Genomic DNA, 26,264 nt, shown 5'->3' on the forward strand with positions numbered 1-26,264 from the left:
TGGTAAGTACTTTCTTACCAAAGCTGTGTTTTATGCTTTATGCACACATTCCTATTATATTTTTTCCTATGCATAAACACTCTAGTTTAGGATACTTTTGTTGTTAGATCTCACTTTCAGGTGGGTTAAGTGTAGCTTTGGTTAGTTACGCTACACCTTGGTTGGTTAGTTAGTGTCCATCAGAAAGTGATAGGTTAGTGCCGGGGACGTGTGGATTACCTGTTAGATCATCTCGTACTGGTTGCTGTTGATGAAGTGAGACAAGCAGCAGGCCAGAGTTACACCGACCAGCTAAAAAACACAGAGAGATGGATTTTATTTCTGCTTCAGTGTCACTGTCTCCTATTGTCTCCTATAGATTCCAAAGGCCATGTTTAGTACCTGAGAGAAGGCAATACCAAAGGTAACTCCAGCAATGATTCCCATGTTGCTCTCTATGAAGGACACAACCAGCTCATAGCAACCCTGCGGAGACAGGGTAAAGTGATTTGCAGTAAATACAGACTGATGGATCACCATCATGTGACCACTTAGCATAATTGTGGTTGTTAGACTTAATAATTATAATAATCTTAATAATCTCCACAAAAAAGCAAATGCAAATGAAAACTTTTGGGAACTGAATTTTCTTCATGTATTATTTGTGCCTTCCTGACCTCTTTGTAGACCTTCTGTGCTGCCAGAGTGGTGTTCTTCAGGTCTGCTTCATTGCAGTCAGAGACATGAACACAACAGCTGGTAGGAATCCCACTGATGGGAAAATACACACTGCTGAACCAGCTGGTGTAATTATAAACTCCACAGCAGTGTAACTGAAGAAACAGAGACAACCAAATCACCACTTTTCAACATCTCATCATGTTTGTTTCTGAATGTGTGAAAGACGTCATCAGTGTAAAATCTGCATAAAAGAACGCTGGACATATCAGCAAGTTTCTCTGCCTATGAAGTCTCTGACATTGTTCCTTTTGCTTCTTTTTGTTTGTTTTTTTTAATTAGGAAATTAATTATCTCTATTGTATGTTATTGTCCTCATGCAGACTGCATATTTAGTTATCACACCAACCCTTAAAATCTTTATTCTTTACGGAGCCCCGCAGGGGACATGGGAGAAAAAAAAATTAAGACGGACTTTTGCGAGATCTCGCAAAACTTTTAGCCGCATTCTTCGGACGCCGGCTCGAAGCCGACCGGGAGGTCGAGACACGATGTGCCGGGAAAGCAGTGTTCCTCCCGGCTGTAGTAGGTCTCGACCTCCCGTTAGCTTCGAGCTAACGGGAAGAATGCGGCTAAAACTTTTGCGAGATCCCAAGATAGTTTTGCGAGATCTCGCAAAAGTCCGTCTTAATTTTTTTTTCTCCCATGTCCCCTGCGGGGCTCAGAAGTTCTTTAATGACATGAGACATGTTTAATAAAATAAAAGTAGTTATATCATTTTTATATGTTTGAATAACTGCATTAATAAAACATGTGCATCAATATTTGAAATATATTTGATTGCTACCACAGGAGTGTGTATATGTGTGTGTGTGTATGTATATATAACAGTGACACTGACATTTTTGGTACCCCTTATTGCCTTTAGTAAAACAAGGGGAGGACAACTTTGTTGACTGATCCATGAATAGGGACCGACAGGCTTGCAAGAAGTAAAGTGAAATATTTGCTCTCTAAAGAAATAAAATAAAATTAATGCCACAGAGGGTTGTTTAAAAGTTAAAACTATAAGAGACCAACAATATGACCCTGAGGAACACCCAAAAGAAAGAACAAATGTAGGTGTTGGTAATAAGGTAAAATGCTCCATAGACTAGCAGTTTGGACTTTAACTTGACAAGTAAAAGATCCCTGGTTTGGTCTCAGTAGAGGACACAAAATCCTTTGGGGTTATGTCAGGAAGGGCAACCAGCATAAAACGTGCCACTTCCTCCCATGGTGACCCTTTGTGAATAAGGGACCACCCAAAAGTTGCTTCTTTTATTAAGATACTTGGCAAGTTTAGAGGTAACTTTTTAGTTTCCAATATACTACTTACGAAACATTAATGAGTGGATCATGGAAAACACCTACTCTGCGTTGGACACCATCCACTGCCACACTCCTGTCATCTCGTCCGTCGTATCTCATCACTGCTGCACTGTAGGCAGTGAGGAATGTCCCTTTAATCTAAACATGCAAACACAGACAGATATTGGTCAGAATGAGCAGCTGTGTTTTTTGAAGGTATTCTGAAAACTCTCAAGTGTGTTTTGACCTCATGACGAAAGACAAATCCAGAGATCCCAGCAATGAGTTCAGTCATGAAGACCAGAGACAGAAACACTGCGTACTGAGGAGAGATCAAAGGTCATGAGGTTGGACAAGGAGTCACACCATACGGAATGAGCAAGTTAACTGGTCATTAAACCTAAAAACTTGATAGATGTATTAGTTAGCAGAGATTTTTTAATTTTGAAACCTTTAGTCACATAAAAAAAAACCTCATAAAAGGTTTAGTCAGACATTTGTTAACAAATTCCGAGTAAGCTGGAAGACCCACCAGTTTTAACATCCAAGGACGCCCCCTACAGGTGGCAAAACAGCCGAACAGTCCGAACAGGGCAATGGCAGCGCCGGTGCCAGTGAGGACGTAGGGAGCACTGGAAGGGCTGCTAGAGATCAGCAACATGTAGGGACCCAACATGAACTTCCACCATAACCCCACCACCAGCAGGACCACCCCTGTCACCTGAAGGAGTGTTTAAAAAATGAGTGTAAAAGAAAAAGAAAAGAAAAACTTAAAAACTCTACATTGATTGATTGTAATTTGCATTTTAATCTATTTCAGTTCATTGTATTAACTGCTCTATTAAAAAAAAACAAAATAACCCACTAACATTTTGGTAGATGGTTTATTAGTGCGAATTTCTCTCTTTTTAAAATATATATGTTATGTTAGCTAACATCATTTTTATGATGATATGCCTGTTGCTATATTTAGTGGCTATTTTGAAGAACTGGACAAAAGCAGCATTTAAATATACAGTTATACAGTACAATTTCAAATTAGAGACAAATCACTGATGTGCAAGTGTAGAAAAAGAGTAACAAATAATTTTGGTAATGACCTGGGCTGTTTTTATCATTTTACTTGGTTGGGGATTGAATAATTTATTATAATATGAGACAAAAAAAAGACGTAGACTTCTTATTTATTTATTTATTTATTTAGTAATTTAGTGAAAAGACTACATAGCCATGATAAAAAATAAAAATCAACAAAAACTTTAGTGTTCACAAACAGCTGATGAAGACATGAACCTCATATGACCACAGATCCCTTATAAACTCATCATTCATTCATAAGGAAGCATAAAGGCGTTTTAGTTTTATACAGTTGGTACGTAAAGCAAGTTACAATGTTTTCTGTCCAGTCAAAAGAAATCATTCTTATTGCAAAAGTTTAATCTGCAAAAGAAGTTAAAGCTGTGCAGCAGACGTGTTGAACCGCACACAGAAGCTGGGACTGTAATTAAGCACCACATGTCTCTGCAGACTCTGACAGTGAAGTGACAAAGTGACAAACAGATGGGAAAAGAAGCTGGACCAGCATCCCCATGACAAACTGGATGCTACATACAGCTGAAACCAGCTGAAAGAAATTAGCTCAGCAGCTGCAGACACAGTCAGAGCACACAGAAGAAGAGCAAAAGTAACTCTGACAAACTCATAATGTCTGCAGTGGTGTTTTCACTCCAGTTTAATTCACTCGTTGTGCTCCGGGGTAGCTCATCGGATGTCTTCAATAATAATTGCATCCATTTTACGGTTCGGCACTTAGTTGTGACAGTTAAATTTAGCAGCAAAGAGGTTTCAGAGTGCACTAATGTCAGGGAATGTCCTCAAAAACATTCCCAAAAAACACCACTGTGGAAATGTGTGCTCCACCCAGTCAGAGTGGATTGGATGAATGGTTGTCAGTAGATGTAGTACAAGATGGACACTGAGATTACTAGAGTAGGTGGTAGGTTTGTGTTTATAGACCAGGTTTCTATAATGATACAAATATATTTAAATATATTTGTGTTTAAAAGAAAAAGATTGTGGGGCATAATGGGAGGAGGGTAGGCGTCCATAGGTCACATCATTCCCAACACCAATCTCAGCCTTTATTTTGAAGTCAACTGTCCACAGACATCATAAAAATCAATAAAAAATAATTACCAAAGCACTTAAAAGCACCCGGGCCACCATCACCAACTCTCAATACCAGCCTCCTTGTCAAAACTGGTAATTATAAAAATAAATAAATAAAAACAAAAAACATATGAAATGTGATTCAAATCTGCAGTTCTTCTTCTTCTTCTTCTTGCAGTTTGGTTCTTAATTTTTCTCTATGCTACATGAGTCCGTGGATCTGATTTCAGCCTTTCAAACTAAAAATATAACAATATTTGAGCACAGTGTACAAACAAAATCACCTGACATATTTATTAAAAGGTTTGTTTAAAAGGTTCTAACAAGGTGAAATTCCCTTGTTTTGAAAATCACTGTAAATTCTCTTGAGGACCTCTCATGCAAATATCAGTTTCATGATTTATAACTAATTTTTCTGATGAGCCAGCTCTCTATCTGGATACTATGTCTTGTTCAGGTGGTTTATGAGGACGCCTGATCAGATTTGGGAGTAAGACCGACACAGGATGAAAGAGGAGAAAAGGCACTGGCTGCTGGCAGGAGATAAATGAAGGAGGCATTTGATTTTGACTCCCGGTCGTGCCGGGCTGCCTGCTGCGCCTGTATGAGCGTTTCAAAAGGAGTCATGCTGGGATGTTGAAACACTCCGCAGATGACAAGAAAGCCGTCTGTCAGCTGGAGTCACGTCAGGTTGGTTTGATTCGGGATAAAAGTGGGAGTTTGTGTTTGTGCAGCAGACAACAGATTGTGTCTGGGAAGATTAAAAAAAAAATCTGATTCACTTCAACAATAAATGGAGCGGGAAATAATGTTCGATATCTTTATCATTTACTTTGTGCCAGCAACAAAGACAATGGCATTTATAGTAAAATGTGACTCACATGATTCTGCACTAGATTATTTTGTTGTAAAATCTGTTATGAAAGACTAACGTTTGAATCTGGAAAAGAAATAGATCAGATAAGGTCAATATTAAATATTAATTTAATGATAATTAAATTTAATTTAATACTCAGCAGGTAAAATTTTTCTGACAGACTGAACTACAGTCAGCGTCCATCGAGAGAAAACAGTCTCTCCAACACTGAAATCTCATTCAGAGCAAGAGGAAGTTAGTCTGTGCTATTGGTTAGATCTCTAAGACCACACAAAACACAGTCCTCATTAGGACAAATGGGCCACTGCAATAGGAAGGACCTGACAATGATCAGATGCTAAAAATCCAATAGCAACCAAGACTGGAAAAGAAGCTGAACTCAATGAACTCAGTCTAAGCAACAGCTAAAGCTGGGGCAATATCTTGGGCAATACAGCTAACTGGACTGCAATAGAAAGAACAGCAATAAAAATGGCTAGGCAACTACCAGGACAAGGCAACAACCTGGACAAGATCATGATTTGGGCTCCCAAATCTCTAGGCATTAACCACAGCCAAGTGACTTAAACTCTATATGACAACAACACAGACCAGTCAATAACTGGGGCTTACCAGCAATGTTAGGATACAGCCAGAGGTAGGCAACAATCAGTTGTTGCAGCCACAACCATTGTTTTCATGACAAGTAGATTAAGCAGATTTAGGCAATAGAAAACCACAGGACAGACTGCTTAGAAATTAGGGATAGGAAACAAAATGGGGAAAAACAGGACTACTGTAGGCAACAAGTAGGGATACTCTAAACTCTTAACAGAAAGTAGGCCTTGTTAGGATAAATAGGAAGCAACAACAATGACAAGAAAATGTTTATCACCTATAAAACTAACAGCATAAATGAAAAGTCAAAAAACAAATGTAGCCCAATTTGCAGGATTGGGCAAACAATTCAAACAAGGCAACAACCCGTAAAAAACAGCAGTGAAGTAAACAATCAGGAATACAAAACAATGAATCCTCCTCAACAACAGGGTATGGCAACTTTAGGCATTACAAGACGAGAAACCAGACAAGTCAACAATCTGGGTTTTTTAGGCAACAGTTAGCTAAAAAGGAAACAATGTGGACTGGCTAGATAGTAGTGTTAGTCAACTGCTGCAGCAATGATATGGCCAGACTCTTTGAAAAACCTAGGTCATCGGCATCAAGGCGGCCTAGGCAACAAGCAACTAGAAAACATCAACTCAGAGTAATCAACAAACTGAGATAGAAACTACACAGAGGGCTGCAAACAGGACTGTGTAAAAAAAAAGACAACAGCTGGGAGAAGATTGTAATGAGGAACAGGTAGCAGCCCAGACTAGACTGTAAATGGGACTGGACTAAAATTAGCACCAGAATTCAGGCCTTGTTAGGACAACTGGGAAGAAACATAACTGAGGACTAGAAAGTAACTAGCATAATCCATTAGGTAACAATCAATGGTACACAGCCACCTGAATGGTTTAAAAAAATCAGTCTAGGGCAATATAGCTGTATGGGTTACAGTGGAAAGCAACTAACAATAAACAACCACGTCTAGGCTGCTAATCAACAGGGCAATGTATTGAGAAAGGAAATAACTGGGACCAGGAAAAAAACAAACAAACAAACTAGTGAACAATAATAAGAAATAGGACTGAGCAACTGATCAGGCCTAGAAAATAAAGGTTGAGTGAAAAGTTGGACAAACTAACAACAACAAATTAAAGATGGTTAGGAAATACAGACTATTGATTATGAAACAAAACAGGAGCTGGACTAAGACAACCAGACCTGAGCCTGAAAGAGACAGAAAGAATATTCTGATCAGCTCTACTGACATGACTGCTTCCTGTTATCAGGTGTTGTTTCAGCAGTGCCCTCTCCAGAGGTCCATGTCTTCATTTTCAGGTTGGTGTCAGAGCTCTGGCTTCATCCTACTCATTCCTCAGAATCCAGATAATTACCGATCCTATGACCTTTGACTTTGTCCACTTTAAAAATAGATAAATTGTTGAAGTTTTTATCTACTCACCTGCATGTTTAATTAATGCAGCTTATTCTAAAATTTATCAAATTTACACCTATTCAAACTATTTCAGTCTGAGGATTTCAATGACATTTCAGCAGTTTAAACATGTTTTAAACAAACCCGTTGAGCTCTTGGATCTGATTGTGAGACAGGATTTAGCTGAAGTTAAAATAAGACATGAAGAACAGGTTTTCTTACCCAGAAGATGAAGGAGTAGAGCAGCAGCAGCGTCTTCAGGCAGAAGATCGCCGGTTTGGTTTCCATCCTCCTGGGAGCCATAATCCATCTGAGACTGAGGGACCAAAACCAGAACTCCGCTCGTCTTTCTCTCTTTTATCACCACAGGAAGAGGGAAACCTCTCCCTCACGATGACAACCGCTCAGCCCCCTCTGCTGGTTTTACCAGTAACTGCACAACAGAGCAAGCTCCTCATGTTTTATGTTATTAGTTTATCTGTATTAACCTCACATTAATTACAGACAAACACAAGTATAATACATGATTTTCAACATTACGATTTAACAAATAAAACATTCATACAAACACAAATATTCCCCATTCAATCTTTGAACATAAACCCTTATGGACATTTTGCATGTAAAGTCCTTTTAATTTAGGCACATTCTGAAGCCAATACTTCAAGTCAAACTCATAATGGGGGACATTTATGTGTAGCAGGGTAAGTGTTAAGTGTGGTGCTGCTCCTTTCCCCTCTGATAGCCTGCTTTGAGTCTAAGTTCTTTGTCTAAATCTGTCCATTAGACCATGTTGAGCCTCTCAGACGGCTCCACTCTAGATGTGAATCAGTTTTAGTCATACTACAGTGTCTGTAGTGCACATACATATATAAATATTTCAAGTAACCAAGCTCTGTTTAATGGGTGAGGTGTGCTGGGCCTTCACAGGCAGGTGTAACAGCAGCTCAGACTCACTGATAATCACCACCATGTTAATTGTGTGGTCAGTGTGTGAAGAATGAGGCTCGCGTGTTTGTACCATCACTTTCTAACCACCAACCAAACCTGCACGAATCCTTTAGTCTCTTCACGTCAATCTGCTGCAGCTTTCAGACCAATCAATCAGATCATTAATGCAGTCAGCAAAATGTCAACTCAATGTGCTTCCTTTCAGTCACATTGATAAACATGTTTGAGCTCTGTGAAATACATTTCATCCCCTGAAAGATTTATTCTTGAGTTTTAAACCACATGCAGCATCATTTTATTTACAGGACTTTAGTGGTGGCTCTGGACGACTGAATGTTAACTTTGACAACATGAGTCAAAGGAAGAAAAGCCAAACCAACAGATGTGTTTAATATGTTTATTTCATTCATATTGCAACAATTGCTTTGAGCAAAGCAGTCAGAATTTAAACTGGACCTTTTCTGCTTGTTTTTAATTCTAGGAATCACTGTTCAAAATTATCCTTATTTATCTCACACTGGGACTTGGTGTAGTTCCCAGTTTATCATCTGCGAAACTAAGAAGTAGTTGCTGGGATTGAAAAGTGTAGCCAACACCTACAGTTCCCCTAATGTGCCTGTGAGGCTCTAAAAGTGAGTCAGTCCCAATAAACTCCTATGTTAAAATGTCCAGCTTTATAATTGAAATAAACATGTTTTTAGCCTGTTTAAATTTAACAGAGGCTTAAAGTTTGCATTATTTAATGTGTGACCTCTTTGGCTAACTGCTAATTGCAGGACTTTTATTGCATTATTTAGCACCTATAAGCAGATATCTGTGTATGTACAGCTCTCCCTCTTGTTCCAAATATGGTCACTTCTGGCTTGAAAAAAAGACTATAGTGGTCAAAATGTTGAGGCTTGACAACAAGACTTTCCAAATCAATAGGAAATTAGGTCACGGTGGTTATCTAAACCTTTTTTAACAACCGTCCCACAGAAAAGCTCACATTCTAATAACTGGACAGCTCATGAAAGGCTGGAGAAGTGCAGCAGCTCTTGGCTATGAGCTGTGCTTTGTCTGTATAATGACCTAACGTTAGCTCTGTAACACTGCAATATTATATATACTCTGCAACAGAAAATGCAGAAAAGGTCCCCTTTGATTAATACCGAGTTTACAAAATTACAACTGAAATATTAAAGTGAAAGTGTAACAAAAAATATTGAATTCTTTCCTATTAATGCTGTATCAGTAGACAAATATTAGAGTAGCACCAGGATATCCTAATATTCTAATCCTATCATAATTGCGTAATATTTGGTCCTTCAGGAGCTTTTCTGGTAACAAGGCTAAACGTGGCTTAATGTGTTCTTGAGGTTTTTTGATTGATCATCAGTGGAGCGTCCTACACCTGAACAGACCAGGGGATAAAGGTTCCTGCTTCAGCCAGAGGACACTGCAATAGAAAAACAGCTGGTAAGTTCAAATATAAACAGTTTTAGGTCTCTCAGTTTCTTTTATCCAAATGACCTTTCTGCATATTTTCAATTTCTCCTTTAAAGACATGAAAAAGATTTAACCATCTCACAATGTAAAACCTAAATGTTGTCATTTGTTTCATCCGTTCTTTTTTATACCCACAAAGCTGAAATTCTTTTGATTTTTTTTATTTTTTCTTTGCATGTTTATCTGGATTCTATCTCTTCAAATCTGACAACAGTGCAGTTTGAGTCAGCTGGGCAGAAAAGAAATAAAACTGTTAATCCAGAGCTGTAACAAGACCTGATTCTCACTAAACCTTTTCATGGACAGGATGCCGTCGTCGGCATAAAAGCTAACAATAAAAGCTAATGGAAACTTGAACATCACAAAAAGTATTTTGTTAAAAGTTGGAGTTATGCTGCAATGAGAACATGGACGATGTAGTTACTCTCATTTTTATGTACTGAGTGTAAACTTTTATGCCTGATTTGTCAAGCCAGATCTTTCACAAGATTTTCATACCAGTTTAGTGAAGCGGTCACTGCAGGCATTGCGGATCCTCTCGGCAGAAGCAGGGCTGTCCAATCTAAATGGCCCGGTAATCCCTGACTCTGCCCGTGCAGCACTGATGGCATCTTTGATGGCATAAAAAACTGAAGATGCCAAGAAGAGAGGAGGCTCACCTACAGCCTGGGAAAGGAAAAACAAAAAGTATAAGTCCGTTAGATCCAGGATCATCAGTTTTTAAACTGTCTTGAGCATTACCAGATTTCTTACCTTGGAGGCAAAGATGGCCTTGTCATTAGGAGCATCACGAAGCAACGAGACCGTAAGCTGGGTAGGAATGTCACCGAAGGCAGGGATTTTATAAGAACCAGGACCCCGAGTGAGGAGGACTCCCTGGGGTGAATAATGAAGCTCTTCCAGGGTGAAGAGACCCAGACCCTGCATGAATGCTCCCTCAACCTAAATGTAGACATGAGGAACGAATCAGTACCATAAAAATGTGGTTTTTGTTTCTTTTATTGGTTCATTGATCCATCAGTTGTCTTTATGTATGAATAATACTTGAATATCTCACCTGCCCGATATCTATAGCTGGGTTGAGACTGTTGCCAACATCCATCACTATGGTGGTACTCAAGTTCTGTAAGACAAATACGTCATGAAAATATCTCAAGTCAGAATTTACCAGTAAAATTGAAAAAGTGAAAAAAAATGTGGTGTTAAACACCTTAATCAGATTGACAGAGGTGATAAAATCAGTCAGAGTTCCTTAAAACGTTTTAAACATTTGATTCAAGAGTTTGAACTCAGATAAATGTAGCTGTACTTGGTGCAGACCTTATGTGATCCGGTCAAACAGTCTATCTCCACCTCTGAACAGGCCACTCCGTAGGAGAAATAGCTGAAGGCTCTGCCTGAGTTTGTTTCAAAGTCATAACCAATATCTGGAGTCCTGATAAGAAAGCGGGAAACAGTGAAACCTTTCATTTTGTTGTAATATGAAGTTAATCAATGATTCATTTGGTGAACTCACTTATAAAAACCATTTGCACTGAGGCTGACTCTGTCAAAGTAAGCTGCTTTCACCTGGTAAACAGACACAAATACACCAAGTACAGTTAAAAGATGAATATTTAATGGGAATAACCCCCCCCCCAAAAAAGTACTATGACAAATTTAGCCCTGTTTACCCAGTCCTCCCACGTTCCATTAGGATTCTTGGCCTTGAATGGCTCAAGACGTTTCAGCAGGATCTCGCAGGCATTCTTCAAGGCAGCACCATTGAGGTCTGAGGATGCAGAGGCAGCGGTTGCACTGGTGTTGGGAACTGTGTTGGTGCTGGTCTCTGATATGTGGATCTTTGAGGAGGGGATACCCAGAACTCTGCTGGCAACCTGAAAACACACAGCGAAGACAGTTCTGAATGCTTCTGAATGGCTGAACAGCTTCTCACTAAATTGCAGTAGTGTAAAAACTGTAAACATCCAATGTGATGTTTGAAATAAATATGTGGATTTTAAATAGATGAGTGGAGTCCTTTACCTGAACCATCTTGGTGTGAAGTCCTTGTCCCATTTCAGTCCCTCCATGAGTCAACAACACTGAGCCATCTGTGTAGATATGAACCAGAGCTCCAGCCTGAAGACAAATCAAAACAACCAATCAAGGCTGCTCACGATAAAAGAATAATAGGAACTGTTTAAACTTAAAATATTTGTTTGTTTGTGTATCAGACCTGGTTTAGGAAAAGTGCAGTGAAGCTGATGCCAAATTTGGTAGGAACAACAGCAATTCCCCGTTTGGTCCATCGGTTCTGTCTGCCCAGAAAACAGAAAATGATCATTTTGAAAAAGTAAGTTTCATGTTTTTATTTCTTTTCTCAAACCTTTTTGCGTCTCATCCCACAAAGTACATTTTTAGAAGTTATGCAGACTGGATAATTATTACCTCTTGCGTTGCTAAAATTGCTTCGAAACTTGTTCTTATCCACTCAAAAGTACTGAAATTTTGGTCTAAATAAATTTCTCTTACCTGTTGTAGAGGTCAATGGCAATTCGACGTTGCTGGTATCCAGAGCGTGACATGCATTCATCCCAGCAGCGGTCTAAGGTGATCTGGTCCAGGACTTGATTAAATGGAGTTGAATCACCTTTCATATACAAGTTCAACCGCCGAACCTACAGGAGGATGGAGACACTGACTGGACTGCCATTCATTAACTAGACTTAGTTGTTTATCCAACTTCAGTTATCCACCAACCTCCTCAGGCGACTTCCCCAGACTCTGAGCCACATCGGTCATCCAGTTCTCTGCCACCATCATACCCTGTGGCCCTCCAAAGCCTCTGAAAGCGGTGTTGGATGGCAGGTTGGTGCGGCACAGGAAACCTCGGCCACGTATATTTGGCACTCTATATGAGTTCTCCATGTGAAACAGAGCTCGCTCCACAATCTTTTTGAATACACAGCTAACTTTAGGGCGTTATCAGCATACCATGTAATTAGATGAATAAGGTCTGTGGTTCATAATAATACTCACTGCCTGAGAGAGATCCATGGAGTTTCCAGCATTACCATAGTACGTCACATCCAGGGCAACAACTCTCCCACTGTTTAAAAACCCAACCTGCAGCAAGAGAAAAGGATCAGTAAAATTACCTTCAAAAATTAAAATTACTGCCATAAGTATCATAGCTGCTGCTACTGCCAACACTGATAGTAGTACTATTCCTCATACCTTATATTTACCATAGAAGGGATGTCTTCCTCCAGTAATTAGCATGTCCTCGTCTCTGTCCAACATACACCTGACAGGCCTCTTCAGTCTGAAGTACAGAAAGCCAGATTCTTACCAATGTTAGATTCTTGAGGTTTTAAAAATTGATGGACTTACTTATTTGCTGCCACAGCAACCACAGTGGATAGCAAAGTGGTCCGCGATTCTTTTCCTCCAAAACCTCCGCCCATCCTCTTCACGCGGACCACCACCCTGTTTGCAGGGACACCCAATGCCATTGCCACCAGAGACTGAATCAGAGACACACTTATAGGTTAATTTATTACATCTTATTTTGTGTGTGTTTTTATGCTATTGTTACCTGTGTTTTGGAGCATTGGAGTTACCTGTGTATGGGTGGGTGCCTGGGTGGAAACAAAGAGCTCCATCTCTCCATCCTCTCCTCGGGGAACAGCCAGAGTAACATTTGTCTCCAAGTAGAAATGCTCCTGACCACCGATGTGCATCTCACCTGACAGACAGCAAATCAAAAATTAATGCCAGCTGGAAAAGTGAGGAGTCACATAGAGTCACAGAGACAGTCCTACCCTCCAGGATGTGGTCAGCATGTTTAAACCCCAACTCCAAATCCCCCTTTTGTATGGTTCTGATTGGCTGATAGAAGGACTGGGTAGCAATAGCCTCCTGTCAATCAAACCAACACAACATTTTATTTTAAGCATAAAAGTCAAAATTTAAATAATATTATTTTATGGTTCTCAGCTGCTAGAAAAACACAAAGTTACAACATTTTACTGGACTTTATGCAATAAAAAAGATAGGTACATATTCTAGAGGTAGATTATATTCTACACAACAGAAAATGCTTTAAAAAGTGAAGCTAGAAATTCTTGAAATACATAGAATAGAATGAAATGGTAAAAATTTAACAATGTTAACTGTAAGTGCAAATTTATTTTATAATGTAAATTTAAGTTACATTTAATTTAATTTTTTCTTTAAATGTAAATTTACATTGAGAAATTAAGATGGTAGCAGATTTATTTTTGTGTCAAATTACATCGACATGTTTAAAATGTTACATCAGCATTCACTCTGGATACATAACCATCAAAGATCATCAATGATTGGTCAATAGCAGCTCAGGTGTGTCAGCTCTCACCTGTATGGTTATGACAGGCTGCCGCTCTTCATACTCGATCCTCACGGCTTTGGCGGCTCTCTGAGCTTGAAGCTGAGTTTTGGCCACCACAGCACCAATGATATGACCCACACAAGTCACCTGCACACAGGACAGACGAGATATCAACCTCAACCCTACAAAGCCTGATGATTGGTTGGAAGAAAACAAACCTCGCCGTCAGCAAGGACAGTCTCATCAAATTTGAGAGATCCGGCGGTGTTACTGCCAGGGATGTCATCAGCAAACAGGAAGCAGACGACACCAGGGCAACGCTCAGCACCTGACGTGTCTATAGACCTGTAACACATAACTGGTTACACATGACATATATCTGTTGGACAGGTGAGTGTAGTACAGGGGTGTTTTCTACAGGTGTCTTACAATATTCGAGCGTGGGCCTTGCTGCTGGTGATGAGTGACAGGTAGAGCTCGTTCTCGTACAGCGGCACGTCATCGCAGTAAACCGCCTCACCTGTTGCCTGCTTCATGGCCGACAGGTGCATTATGGGACGGCCCACCACATCATCCTGGTTCTGCCCCTTTGCCACGGCCTACAAGAGGAGATTCGAAATACATACATGGACAATAAATCTCAATCTGTTACATTTCCAGAGATTATATATGTATAAATATTTACTTTAATTAAACTCTGAAATTTCATAGAAAATTGAAAAATTAGAATATTTTGTAGACATTCATTTAAGAATAACATAAAACACTTTGTTGTACCTGGTAGATCTGAACGCTGGATGGCGTCTCTGGATGGTACACTTCAGTCGCACTCAGACAATCTGAGGTGACCTCGGCCACCTTTAGCCCCTGAGAGATGGACCAATGAGAAGCTGTTAAAAACAATCACATGACAATTGTTGTTTAAATCTGATGATGGGAAACAGACAGACCTGCAGTCGGAGCTTCTGCAGCACTGTCAGGTAGAACTTGTAGAAGAGGCTCAGAGTTAAAGTTCTTCGGTATGTCACCATGCCACCCGGCACAGACGGATCCAGGCTCATCTCCTCAGCCATTGAGTTGCAAGCCTCCTCTAGAAGCTCCTCTCCCCACGGCCTGTACGATACCAAACATTCTTACAGCCTTCTATCCTTCCTTCTTATTTTTCTTCTTTGTTACTTTCCTTTCTTTTCCTTTCCTTTTTTGTTCATCCTGACCTTCGTCCCTTTTTTACTTCCTCCCTTCTTTAATGCTTAATGACTTTCTTTCATTCATCCTATGTGCTTACATCCTTTCATATTTTTCCTTCCTCCCATAATTCCTGCTACCTTCCTTTCTTTCTTCTTAAATCATCACTTCTTTTGACAATTTCTTGATTCTTTCCCTGTATACTTATTTCCATTTTCTTCCATTCCTTCCTTCCTCCCTTCTCTATTTTTTATCTTTCTTTCCTTTGACTCCTTCTTACCTTCCAATCAGTCTGTTTGCCGTCTTCTTAGCCAGTACTGTGGTCGGTGCCATGCCACCAAAACTCAGCCTCAGGTTCTCAACAACATCGGTCCCAGGGGTGAAGGTGACGCTCATCGCTGCTGTGACGATACTGATGTCATCCTCACGGCGAGGGGATTGTTTGTAGGCAGACACAAACTGAGTCTGCAGGTAGAAAACAAAGTCGCTGACTGACAGAACACATGAGGTGGTCACAGGAAATGGTTGGAGGGGTTTAAATGTAACAGGAAGTAATTGCATCAACAAAACTGCTTCGACCTTTTTGCTGTATGGGATATGAATTGAGAGTAGGATCTGCTGAGGTTGCAGAGCTGTCCTCCTGTAACCTGTGAAGAACCCATCATCCATCTGAATCTCACGGCTTCCATCTGAAGGACAGTCAGAGGTCAAAAGCGAGGGTCAACAAGACAAAACACATGGAAGCCACAAGAACAGCTGGTTGTCAATGGTAATTCTTATTCAAACATTTATACAGTTATTATTATGAACACGTAAACTACAGCTTAGAGAAATGTAACCAGGAAACAGCTGAATTTCCTGTGAGCAGCGCCTGGCACATGATAGATGATCAGACACCTGATCACTGTGAGACTGAAGAAAAACCTAAAATCAGGCAGATTCTCAGGCAGGCTCTGAATGAGATTTGTCTGATGTTTTTTCTGGAGGTTTACCTTGAATGGATAGTTTAGTTTGAATTTTTATCAGCACCTTATGTCAACCAGAATAAAAGTGTGTGCTGTTACCTTTGTCCACCAGAGTGAGCTTGCAGCCGGCTGCCATAAAGACCGGGTTCAGGTCCGATATGGGGCTGGCTGTCATGATGTTTCCACCGACAGCCTGAAAAACGCGACACAATCACGTCTTATCACAATGTCACAGAAAACAAGACAGTCTCAACTTTTTATATCACAGTAATGTTTTTATGACGTAAGGTGTTCTTTAAACTTATAGGCATGGTTCAGTAGCTATTGTTGAGCAAAACTCCTTTTTCAAAATCATACTGGATTAAATTTGCTTCTAAATTTACTCTATACCCAGTCATTGAGGGCTTGTGAACAACAAAATAGCTCTGTGTATTTACTGGTATATTTCTACTATGCTACAGTGGGTATTTCCTTGGAAAGGTCCAAATCCAACTGAATGCAAATTGCTCTGTATATTTTGCCACATCCAAGACGAATGAAACTTCCCACTAACTTGGTGTATGTCATAGAAGAAATGTTTTGTCTTACAGGGCATCAACCACAAACCTCTTACTACCTCTCTGTATGTACCCTAAACTCCCCCATGAAACCTGCATATATTGGGATGTTCCCACTCTCTTGCCCCCCAAAGTACTTTCTTGTTTTCACGCACCTCCTGTACTATCATAGAAATTATATAATTGTTTGAAACACTCCATAATCCCCAAAGCTAAACCTTAATTGTCATTGGACCAGAGTATCATTGAAAATGTCAATTAACTTTGAAATTATTGACATTTTCTGCTGTCTCTGTGTATTGATTGGTGATGTTACACTCTCCATTGGCCCCTCATGCCTAGGCACACTGGGTATCTCTTCAAAAAGGTCCATTATAACATAGAACCTAAATTTACCCCACCAAAGTACCCACTTGTGTCTTGGAAAAGGTCTAGTGTCCTAGAATCAAACAACTTTTGTACCAGTCAGTCCAGGTAACTCACCGCTACATTACGAATCTGCACTCCAGCAAACCAGCGCAGCTGCTCCAGGACAGCGAGGAACACCTCAGTCTTATGAGGAGGAAGACTTTCCACTGCCTGCCTCAGCACCACCGCCATGTGGCTGAGAGTGCATGCTGCACCAAACACAATCCCTGAAACAAAGAGATTTTCTCATCACTGCTTCTTCTCCCATCGCTGAGCTACAGCAACCTTTAACCTTTTTGATTTAGAAGACAATCTATGTTCTCTTAACACTTACTCTTCAGTGATAAGAACCAGTTTGCTTTCTTATTTACTTTCCACTTTCTTATTTAATTCATTCATTTGCAATCAGAAGGAAACGTTTATTAGCAGTGGTATCAACGTGAGTTGTACTCACCATCTTCAGCGTGAGTCACTGCGCTCAGTTCAGGAATGAAGGTTGGAGCTAGGATGACTGGGTAAACCATGTTCTTAAACTTAACTTCAACACCTGAAGGCATAAATGAAAGAGTGAATGAGTCAGTAAGTTAGTATTTATCTGAGTAAATGAGTGCTAATTGTGAAATGAAGGAGTGAATGAATGATCTGAGTGAACCAGACTGACCAACTTCGGTGTTTCCCACCACCACACGGGCATCTGGATGTTTCCATTTCAGATTCAGAAACTCATCCAGACTGTCAGGCTGCAGCCATGTCATTCGCTCACCATGGAAACACAGCGAATGTGGCTTCCGATCTTTAGAGAGAGTCTGGGTGGAATAAAGTGGAAGGAGAGGGACAAACACAATGTGCGAAATCAGTTCATTATACATATCAATAGCACAACAAATGACTGGAGGGAAACTGTGGAACTACAGCTCACATGGTGCTTATGGAAATGTAGCTTGATGTGTCACAGCCACCTCTGAAGCTTCACCTGCCTTTGTTTAGTGATCAAATCAGCCAGAGCTCAAGAACTAACTTCCTGTTACACCTGGATGCACCCATCTGTTTCTCAGGATCTTGGCCTCATGTTCAAATCAAATCAAGGTGCTTGTATACTGATAATTTTGTTCTGTTTCCATTATGTCATTTTACATTTACACAGGTGCTTTAGAAGAAAAGACGTCCATATGGAAAATGGTAGATGTTGATGTTTTTTTAGGTTTAACCCATCAATGTCAAGACCTCCTAGCATTTTTTTCAGAAGCTCCTACACCTAGAGTAGGTACTTTGTTTTTTTCCCCAAAATTACCCCAACGTGATTGTGCTTGATTGTGTGCTTGGGTTTGTGTGAATTTACCATGAGTTCAGGAGGAAAGATGACTTCCTGCGTCGGGTCAAAGGGTGCAAATTCTGCAGGGTTAAAAAGAGACGTAGCTTCCTGTGTAAAAACATACACGCAGTTTACATCCAAACACCTTCAACAGGCTGTTCAATAGTTTTTAACAACAAGAATGAAGATCACTTACATTGATTTGCTCCTCTGAACCATTCTGTGCTCCATTCACATTACTCATACAGCAGCCATTTTTCTGCCCCCTCCCTCCACAGCATCCCCCCTCCTGGTGGAAAACACACAAACGGACTGTCATCAACAGAGTAATGGCAAAAATAAACCTTCTCCATGGGTGTCTTCTCACCACAGTGAAAGTCTTGTATCCTTCCAGTATTGGCCTGTATCCAGTGCAACGACACAGATTTCCTGAAAATGTGATAATTTGTGTTGAAACATCAGGTCTGATCACTGCTTCCGTAGTTTCTTTCCCTATTTAATAAACAGCAAAAGTCAGTCTGTCTCTGGCAGGACCTTGGAAAGCCTCCTCCATATCGGCCATCATAGGTGTGGGATTGTTCCTCAGCAGGGCGTACATGGACATGACGATACCTGGCGTGCAGAAACCACACTGAGAGCCATGAGCCTTTGCAATTCGTTCCTGAATGATGAAAAAAAACTCCCATTAGGGGAAATATTTACAAAAGTAAATACATGTACAAGTATTTACTGCAATTGAAGCCTCAGGAAAAAGCTTTAGGAAAACATTGTAATGGTTCCTCAACAGTTTTCTTCAACGGCAATTCCATTAGGAAGGAAACTAGTTTTAGCTAGCTAGTAGAAAACTGCAAAGTTTCACATTGCTACAGGTCATATTAAAGTCCATTTAAATATTTGCAATAAAAACAATTTAATACCTGAAAAAGTTGCTTCATTAGTAACTTTGTACAAATATACAAATAATTAATTGAGTAAAAATGCTTTGTTAGAAGGAGGTAATGCAGTCATTTTCCAGCTGGTAGGTAAAATTTCTTCCCCCTGGTGGTCAAACATAGACAAATGCCTCTTTAATACAGGTCATTAAGGCAATATGTTACCATGGAAACTTGTTTCTAACATTGTCTCTTAATGTTTTCAACAATTTTGAGATAATAACCTACATTTTTGATTTATGGAATCCATTTTGTTTCAGTTGCAGAAACACAAGTTCCTTATGTTCCTTTGTGTTCAGGTATGTGTTGTTTTTTTGTTGTTTTTTCTAACCTGGACAGGGTGCAACTTCCTCGCCACGCTGCCGATTCCCTCCACAGTCGTCACGGCCACCAGGTGCAGGGAGCAGAGAGGGGCCAGGCAAGCGTTGATGGCGTAATGACTGGATGCAGTTAAAGACTGTTCACGTGCTCTCAAATGTTTTATTTAGCAGCTGTGAAATCAGTTTGTTATGGATGGAGCACATGAGTGCAGCTGATCGACAACATACATTTTAAACACACGCAAGTATAAACACACACAGAGTAAGGATACAGCAGCTGCTTAGTGTGTGTTTGGTATCTGGACAGCATTACAGTACAGGCTCCACAGCCGCCCTCAGCACAGCCCAGCTTGGTTCCTGTTAGACCCACTGAACACACACACACACACACACACACACACACACACACACACACACACACACACACACACACACACACACACTTTTACTGTGAAATCACTAAATCACTGGATGTGGTCATGAAGCGTGTCGGAGTACAGTTATGCTCTCAGAGACCGGCTGTAAAACCTGAATCAGCAACTCTGACTGTTACTGAACACGTCACTGAGATGAGATGTTCTCATACGACATGATACTCGACTCATTTTGTCTTTGTGTGGAATATAAACAGATATATACAAGTACGGGCAGGCTACTGCAGCCATAAACAGGTCAAGTTTAAGACTTTAAAAGACATTTTAAAACCACTTTTAAAGAAATTTAAGAACGAACATACAAACGAAATACACAATAAGAGGGAAAATGATGTTCTTCCAAGTATAAGGAGTATAATGTGTTTTGATCCTGGTGTGTACTAAAATTACGCTATTTGGTTTAGACACTGAACTCACTTAGAGTTAGACATTAAAAACTATTCTGTGAGGTTTAGGAAAAGACCAACACAACTATAAATGATTACTTTTAGGCGACGGATTACTGTCAAAAAAGTGCCAAAGATAACCTTGTGTTCAAGAGCATCATCCCATTTTCCTGAGCTTTAGGACACCTTTGACATACATTTGTAAGCATTTTTACAGAGAATAATTGTTGCTTCAAAGCCATCTGCTTGCTAGCAGGGCCTTCTTCATCATCGTCTTCATCCAGGGCCAGGTCAGGCTGAAAGGGCTGAGGAATTTTGTATTTGTATTGATTTGGGATTATGTTATGGTACTATATGATGGAAATCATTTCAGTAAATAATTTGAGACCGATCAAACACAGTTTTCAGTTTTTTTTACAAATCTCTAATCACTCTCATAGAACTAAAAATGCTGCTCTGTAATTGGTTCAGGTGCTTCAAAAGGCACTAGAGACCCTTTATTGGGTAATTTGCATCCAGGATAACCTGTTATTCTAAGTGCTATACAAATGAAAAAATAGGTTTTAGTTTGGTTCTAAATAATCTGAAATCTGTTGTTGCTGCTCTCATTGTAACATTTATAGAATAATAATGAACGTAAACTTGTAACCACAGCATTTACAAGAATATTGTTGTAACGGAAAATTGCAGATAGCAGTCTCAGTGAATAGCTGTAATTCAACAAACTGCAAGAAGAAGCTTCCGAACTGTGGATGGAATATTTCTTGGAATTTTTTTTGTAACACCTAAAAAGTGTGATGCTCTGAATCTGTTTAATTTCTCTGGCTTTAGGTGGCTTTAGTCACCAGTGTTGGTCAAGTTACTTGAAAAAAGTAATCAGTAACTAATTACTGATTACTTCCCCAAAAAAGTAATCCTGTTACTTTACTGATTACTTATTTTCAAAAGTAATTAATTACTTAGTTACTTAGTTACTTTTTAAAAACACGATTTACAACCTGAAGAGGTGATAAAGCGATAGATCTTTCAGCCCAATTCTACTTTTTCTACATAATCCATCATACAAAATGTAATCAAATGGAAAAGTCTCTTTTTTTAACTTGTTTCATCAGTTTTAATCTTTTAACTTTATGCATCAAGCAAAAATTTAATTATATGCAACATTCTCTGAGTTGAATAAATTAGTTTAACATTTAAACCTATTTTCTGCACATTCCAGCACATAAAATAAAATATTTTTTTTGTTTACACTCACTCTTTCAAATAGATGCAAGTAAAACACAGCAGAACATAAATAAAGTCAAAGACTCAGCGGTCCTGTTGCTCTATTTTCACCTGTAAAGCAGGACTGTGGTAGGCGGAGGTTTACCCTGGTGCAGGTGTGCAGCGGTCAGTGGAAGGATACGGCAGTGTCTCTGTGAGTTTCCCATTACGTCGTTGCGCTCTCGGAGCTGGCTTGGAAGTTTAGGGGTTTTTTTCGCTGTAAAAAGAAGTTTTCTTCCCACGCACGATGGACGCTAATGTTTTTGTCACTTTTTATGGAATCGAACTCAAAGTAAGGTCAGTACTTCCACGCTGCACACTCATACTCTCTCCCACAATCGATATGTGATCCATTGTTGATCTGCACACAGCTGTTGTCACTAACGGCGCACTCGCTTACGTCACTGTCGTGAGACATTCTCGCAAAAAATCACAGTTTTAGTAACGCAGCATTCCTACGGGAAAGTAACGGTAATCTAATTACCGTTTTTGCAATAGTAATCCCTTACTTTACTCGTTACTCGGAAAAAGTAATCAGATTACAGTAACGCGTTACTGCCCATCTCTGTTAGTCACCTAAAGCCAACATAAAGTGGCTTTAGGTGACTCTTCTGATTTGGTGCTATATAAATAAGATTTAAATAAACTGAACTAAAAATCAAAGTTGGGAATATGTTTTTATATTTATACCCATTAGTAACAAACGGTACACTTGTGGTATACACATCTAATGGTGAACAATACTGCACAATTTTGGTATGATTGCTTTCATTTCCTGTAATTAGCTCCTTTTATTTACTATTATTAAAGGCAATTTAATAGTTCCTGTGAATTCAGTTTCCTCTAGTGGGACACGAAAGATACTGCTGTGCTGTGAGGGCAGTCTGAAACATCAGTCACAGTTTAATATTTCATAAATTATGAAATACAAATGACAGATGAACACTCAGGAAATGAGAGAGGAAAGCTTTCTGGCACAAATCCCAAATGCTGGAAAGTGCTGGACTTTGACTGTTTGATTGCAGAGACAGTCACTGACCTCGCAGCCGCTCATCATGAGAAAAACAATAAACCAAACCAGCACTTAAAAACACCACTGATTTAAACCTCTGTATTCATATTAAAGACATCAACAGCTGCGTTATTGGGTTAGGTTGTTACTTTGGGTTCTTCCCCTTTTTCTTCATGTAGTGTGCGCGAGGCTGAAGGTGGAAACGTGACCAGTGACAGAAAAAGATAAACAGGAACGTCTGCACAGTGAAAAAAACAAGGCTGAACTTGAAAAAACCACTGACTGAGGACAAAGTCTATCTACCACTACACTATATGTGTTACTCTATAGATTATACTACACACTGTACAGACGTGTGTGTGTTTTTATGTGTGATCATACATTTTCTCCGCAGATATGTCAGCAGGGTCATCTCAGGGTCTGGGTTCTTCTCAACAATCTGCAGCACAAACACAAATCAATCTTTCAGAGTACAGAGAAGCTCAAAAGTTACATTTTAATCAACATGAAAAGACTAAAAATACACAGAAAAATACACCAGGACATATAAATCAGTGTTTTACAGTTAATTATCAACAAGTTATTCACTGCTCTGAGACAGAAAAGTGATGGCAGCTGAGGTAAACTGAGTGCAGCTCATGTCCTTCCAGTTTAAATTTACAGAAACAAACTAACAGTCAGTTACCAGGAGGACGCTGCAGCTATAAAGTCAAAATAAACTTAATTTACATTAATCAAACATTCTGAATCAGAAATAAAACATTAAATGTTGGTCTAGATTTTAGTAATTAAAAATATACTAAAACTTGCATGGACTCTGGTTTAAGCGTAGTATAACTGACCAATGTAACATTCTGAATATTTTGAATTAATCCTGTATTTTAATGAATGAATCTTTCATTTTGCTCCCTCTCACAAACATTAAAGCTTTCACTGAGTATCAGCTACACATGCACAGCTTACTATGATTTATTTTACCAGCTTTTTTGTGTTTGTCTCACTTATCAGAAGCAAACTGAATGTTATTATGTGTTTTTAATGCACCGTGTCGCCTGTAAGTCATCAATGTTTTGCTTTCACCAACATTTTGTTCCACATTCTGAAATACTTCAGTTTTTCATCCCAACTTTTTATTCAGCTGAACAAACTTCTGTTTTTTCTAATTACTTTACTAGTTTTTTGCTCATTTGTTCTTTTATTTGTGAAAAAATATAACATTAATAGAATCAATTTACTTGGATTACAATAAAAAAAAAATCAGGAGATTCAGCTGCAATTTGAAGCACAGTCTAAATTCTTACATAATTAAGTGTTCATGGTCTTTGTTATCGTTAAGATGGATTAAGCATGATATAAATGTTACAGAGGCAGACTGAGATCACAGTAAAGTCACTACGAATTAGCTAAAAGATGAATATTTTTACCTTCTTCCCATTAACAAAGAAGATGAGTTCATCAGACCCAGACCGGGTCTTGGTTCCTGTCCGGTCCCCCATGTTGCCGGTCTCCTGTGCCCTCTCCATGGTGCTGGTGTTTCTGGTCTTTAATGATCCGGCCTCGTGGGCTCAGTTATCTGGAGGGAGGCATGTCCTGTCCGGCCCCCCTTCTCCTCCCACAAAAACCTGATGGTGCGTTCAGGAGCGTAGCAATCCCTCAGATGTTTCGATCGCGCTCAATAATCAAACGTTAAATCATGATCAATCATGTGCGGATTAACTGATAAAGTCTGAAACTTCTTTCCCCTCACTTAAAAAAATAAAATAAACGTGTGAATGACCTGCAGAACTAACATTGCAGATGTTCCTGTTCTGAACAATTATTCACAGCTATGAGCATACCTGGAGGTCAAAGGTCACAGTCCTGTATAATAGTTGTGTAATAGCTGTAAACTAGTTACTGGATAACTATTATACGAATTTCAAGCTGACACAGCCGCTCACGAGTTCCAGTCTGTCAGGTCAGCTTCCTGCTCAGTTTTTATTTACCTTGAAGTAAAGACTGAAAATTTATCTTTGCATTTGACAGAACCCTCAAACTACATCTATTGACATCAAATACACATGAAAATCATGGTAAATCACAGCTTATCAGCAGCTTTAATGAACAATGACTGGAAACAACAACAAAGTCCTCCCCACTGAAGGTCACAGCCAGAAAACAAACTGTGATTGAATAAAGGTGGAAATAGAGACAAAACCAGAAATTCAAATTTAAAATATGTAACAACAAGATCTATGTAATAAAACAATGATGATAAAGTAAATATAAAACAGATGACTATGAAAACATACTAACATACTCAAATGGAAAAATGAAATGCATAATAAACTCAGAATTCAAATGTACATAAATAATGAAAAGAATTATAATTTGTAGTATGAATATAATTCAACCATAAATACTGACAAAACAATAAAAAGAAGTAAAAGGTATAAAATGAAACAAATACAGTGAAAACATTTCCTTAAAGTTAAAGGGTTTTTTTTTAAACATAACACCAGTTTTTAAGAGTTTATTCATTTTAAAGAGTTTAAATCCACTACATCGCCATCAGCTCAAAGTGTAAAACAATTAATTCAGTGATTTTAAACTTTATATCATTATTATTATTATTATTATTATTATTATTATTATTATTATTATTATTATTATATGGTTTATAGACTGTAGAGCGGAAATATTTATTCATGTCACAAGACCTGTCAGCCAACATGCAGTTTTGTAACACAGCACAATGAATAGACTGCTTTCTCCTCACACATACAGTGGGGCAAAAAAGTATTTAGTCAGCCACCGACTGTGCAAGTTCCCCCACCTAAAATGATGACAGAGGTCAGTAATTTGCACCAGAGGTACACTTCAACTGTGAGAGACAGAATGTGAAAAAAAATCCATGAATCCACATGGTAGGATTTGTAAAGAATTTATTCGTAAATCAGGGTGGAAAATAAGTATTTGGTCAATAACAAAAATACAACTCAATACTTTGTAACATAACCTTTGTTGGCAATAACAGAGGTCAAACGTTTACTATAGGTCTTTACCAGGTTTGCACACACAGTAGCTGGTATTTTGGCCCATTCCTCCATGCAGATCTTCTCGAGAGCAGTGATGTTTTGGGGCTGTCGCCGAGCAACACGGACTTTCAACTCCCGCCACAGATTTTCTATGGGGTTGAGGTCTGGAGACTGGCTAGGCCACTCCAGGACTTTCAAATGCTTCTTACGGAGCCACTCCTTTGTTGCCCGGGCGGTGTGTTTTGGATCATTGTCATGTTGGAAGACCCAGCCTCGTTTCATCTTCAAAGTTCTCACTGATGGAAGGAGGTTTTGGCTCAAAATCTCACGATACATGGCCCCATTCATTCTGTCCTTAACATGGATCAGTCGTCCTGTCCCCTTGGCAGAAAAACAGCCCCATAGCATGATGTTTCCACCCCCATGCTTCACAGTAGGTATGGTGTTCTTGGGATGCAACTCGGTATTCTTCGTCCTCCAAACACGACGAGTTGAGTTTATACCAAAAAGTTCTACTTTGGTTTCATCTGACCACATGACATTCTCCCAATCCTCTGCTGTATCATCCATGTGCTCTCTGGCAAACTTCAGACGGGCCTGG

The 26,264-nt window shown here is 39.3% G+C and overlaps 2 protein-coding genes across 2 annotated transcripts; both read right to left on the bottom strand.

The window, feature by feature from the left end:
• Positions 1-222: 222 nt before the first annotated feature.
• Positions 223-7,382, bottom strand: LOC146607929 (tetraspanin-7-like). The gene is made up of 7 exons (XM_085348052.1): positions 7,302-7,382; positions 2,540-2,728; positions 2,255-2,329; positions 2,071-2,166; positions 657-812; positions 382-465; positions 223-291 (listed from the first exon to the last, which is right to left on the bottom strand). The coding sequence occupies exons 1-7, from the start codon at positions 7,380-7,382 to the stop codon at positions 223-225; spliced, it is 750 nt and encodes a 249-aa protein (XP_085204178.1).
• Positions 7,383-8,422: 1,040 nt separating this feature from the next.
• Positions 8,423-24,404, bottom strand: xdh (xanthine dehydrogenase). The gene is made up of 35 exons (XM_085348951.1): positions 24,071-24,404; positions 23,028-23,085; positions 19,824-19,920; positions 19,563-19,671; positions 18,834-18,960; positions 18,667-18,728; positions 18,496-18,588; positions 18,327-18,407; positions 17,649-17,793; positions 17,442-17,534; positions 17,063-17,214; positions 16,122-16,215; positions 15,637-15,746; positions 15,338-15,522; positions 14,823-14,985; positions 14,650-14,739; positions 14,302-14,471; positions 14,091-14,217; positions 13,900-14,019; positions 13,325-13,421; positions 13,124-13,248; positions 12,894-13,027; positions 12,738-12,825; positions 12,540-12,626; positions 12,261-12,452; positions 12,033-12,178; positions 11,737-11,818; positions 11,544-11,639; positions 11,192-11,395; positions 11,035-11,087; positions 10,839-10,953; positions 10,576-10,641; positions 10,272-10,460; positions 10,017-10,184; positions 8,423-9,468 (listed from the first exon to the last, which is right to left on the bottom strand). Exons 1-35 carry the CDS (start codon positions 24,167-24,169, stop codon positions 9,418-9,420), a joined length of 4,068 nt encoding a protein of 1,355 aa, XP_085205077.1. The 5' UTR covers positions 24,170-24,404; the 3' UTR covers positions 8,423-9,417.
• Positions 24,405-26,264: the final 1,860 nt, after the last annotated feature.

Source organism: Diplotaxodon limnothrissa, linkage group LG23 (genome assembly GCF_057381915.1).
Source record: "Diplotaxodon limnothrissa isolate DT_005_m linkage group LG23, D_limnothrissa_male_GT1.1, whole genome shotgun sequence".
NCBI classification, from domain to species: domain Eukaryota; kingdom Metazoa; phylum Chordata; class Actinopteri; order Cichliformes; family Cichlidae; genus Diplotaxodon; species Diplotaxodon limnothrissa.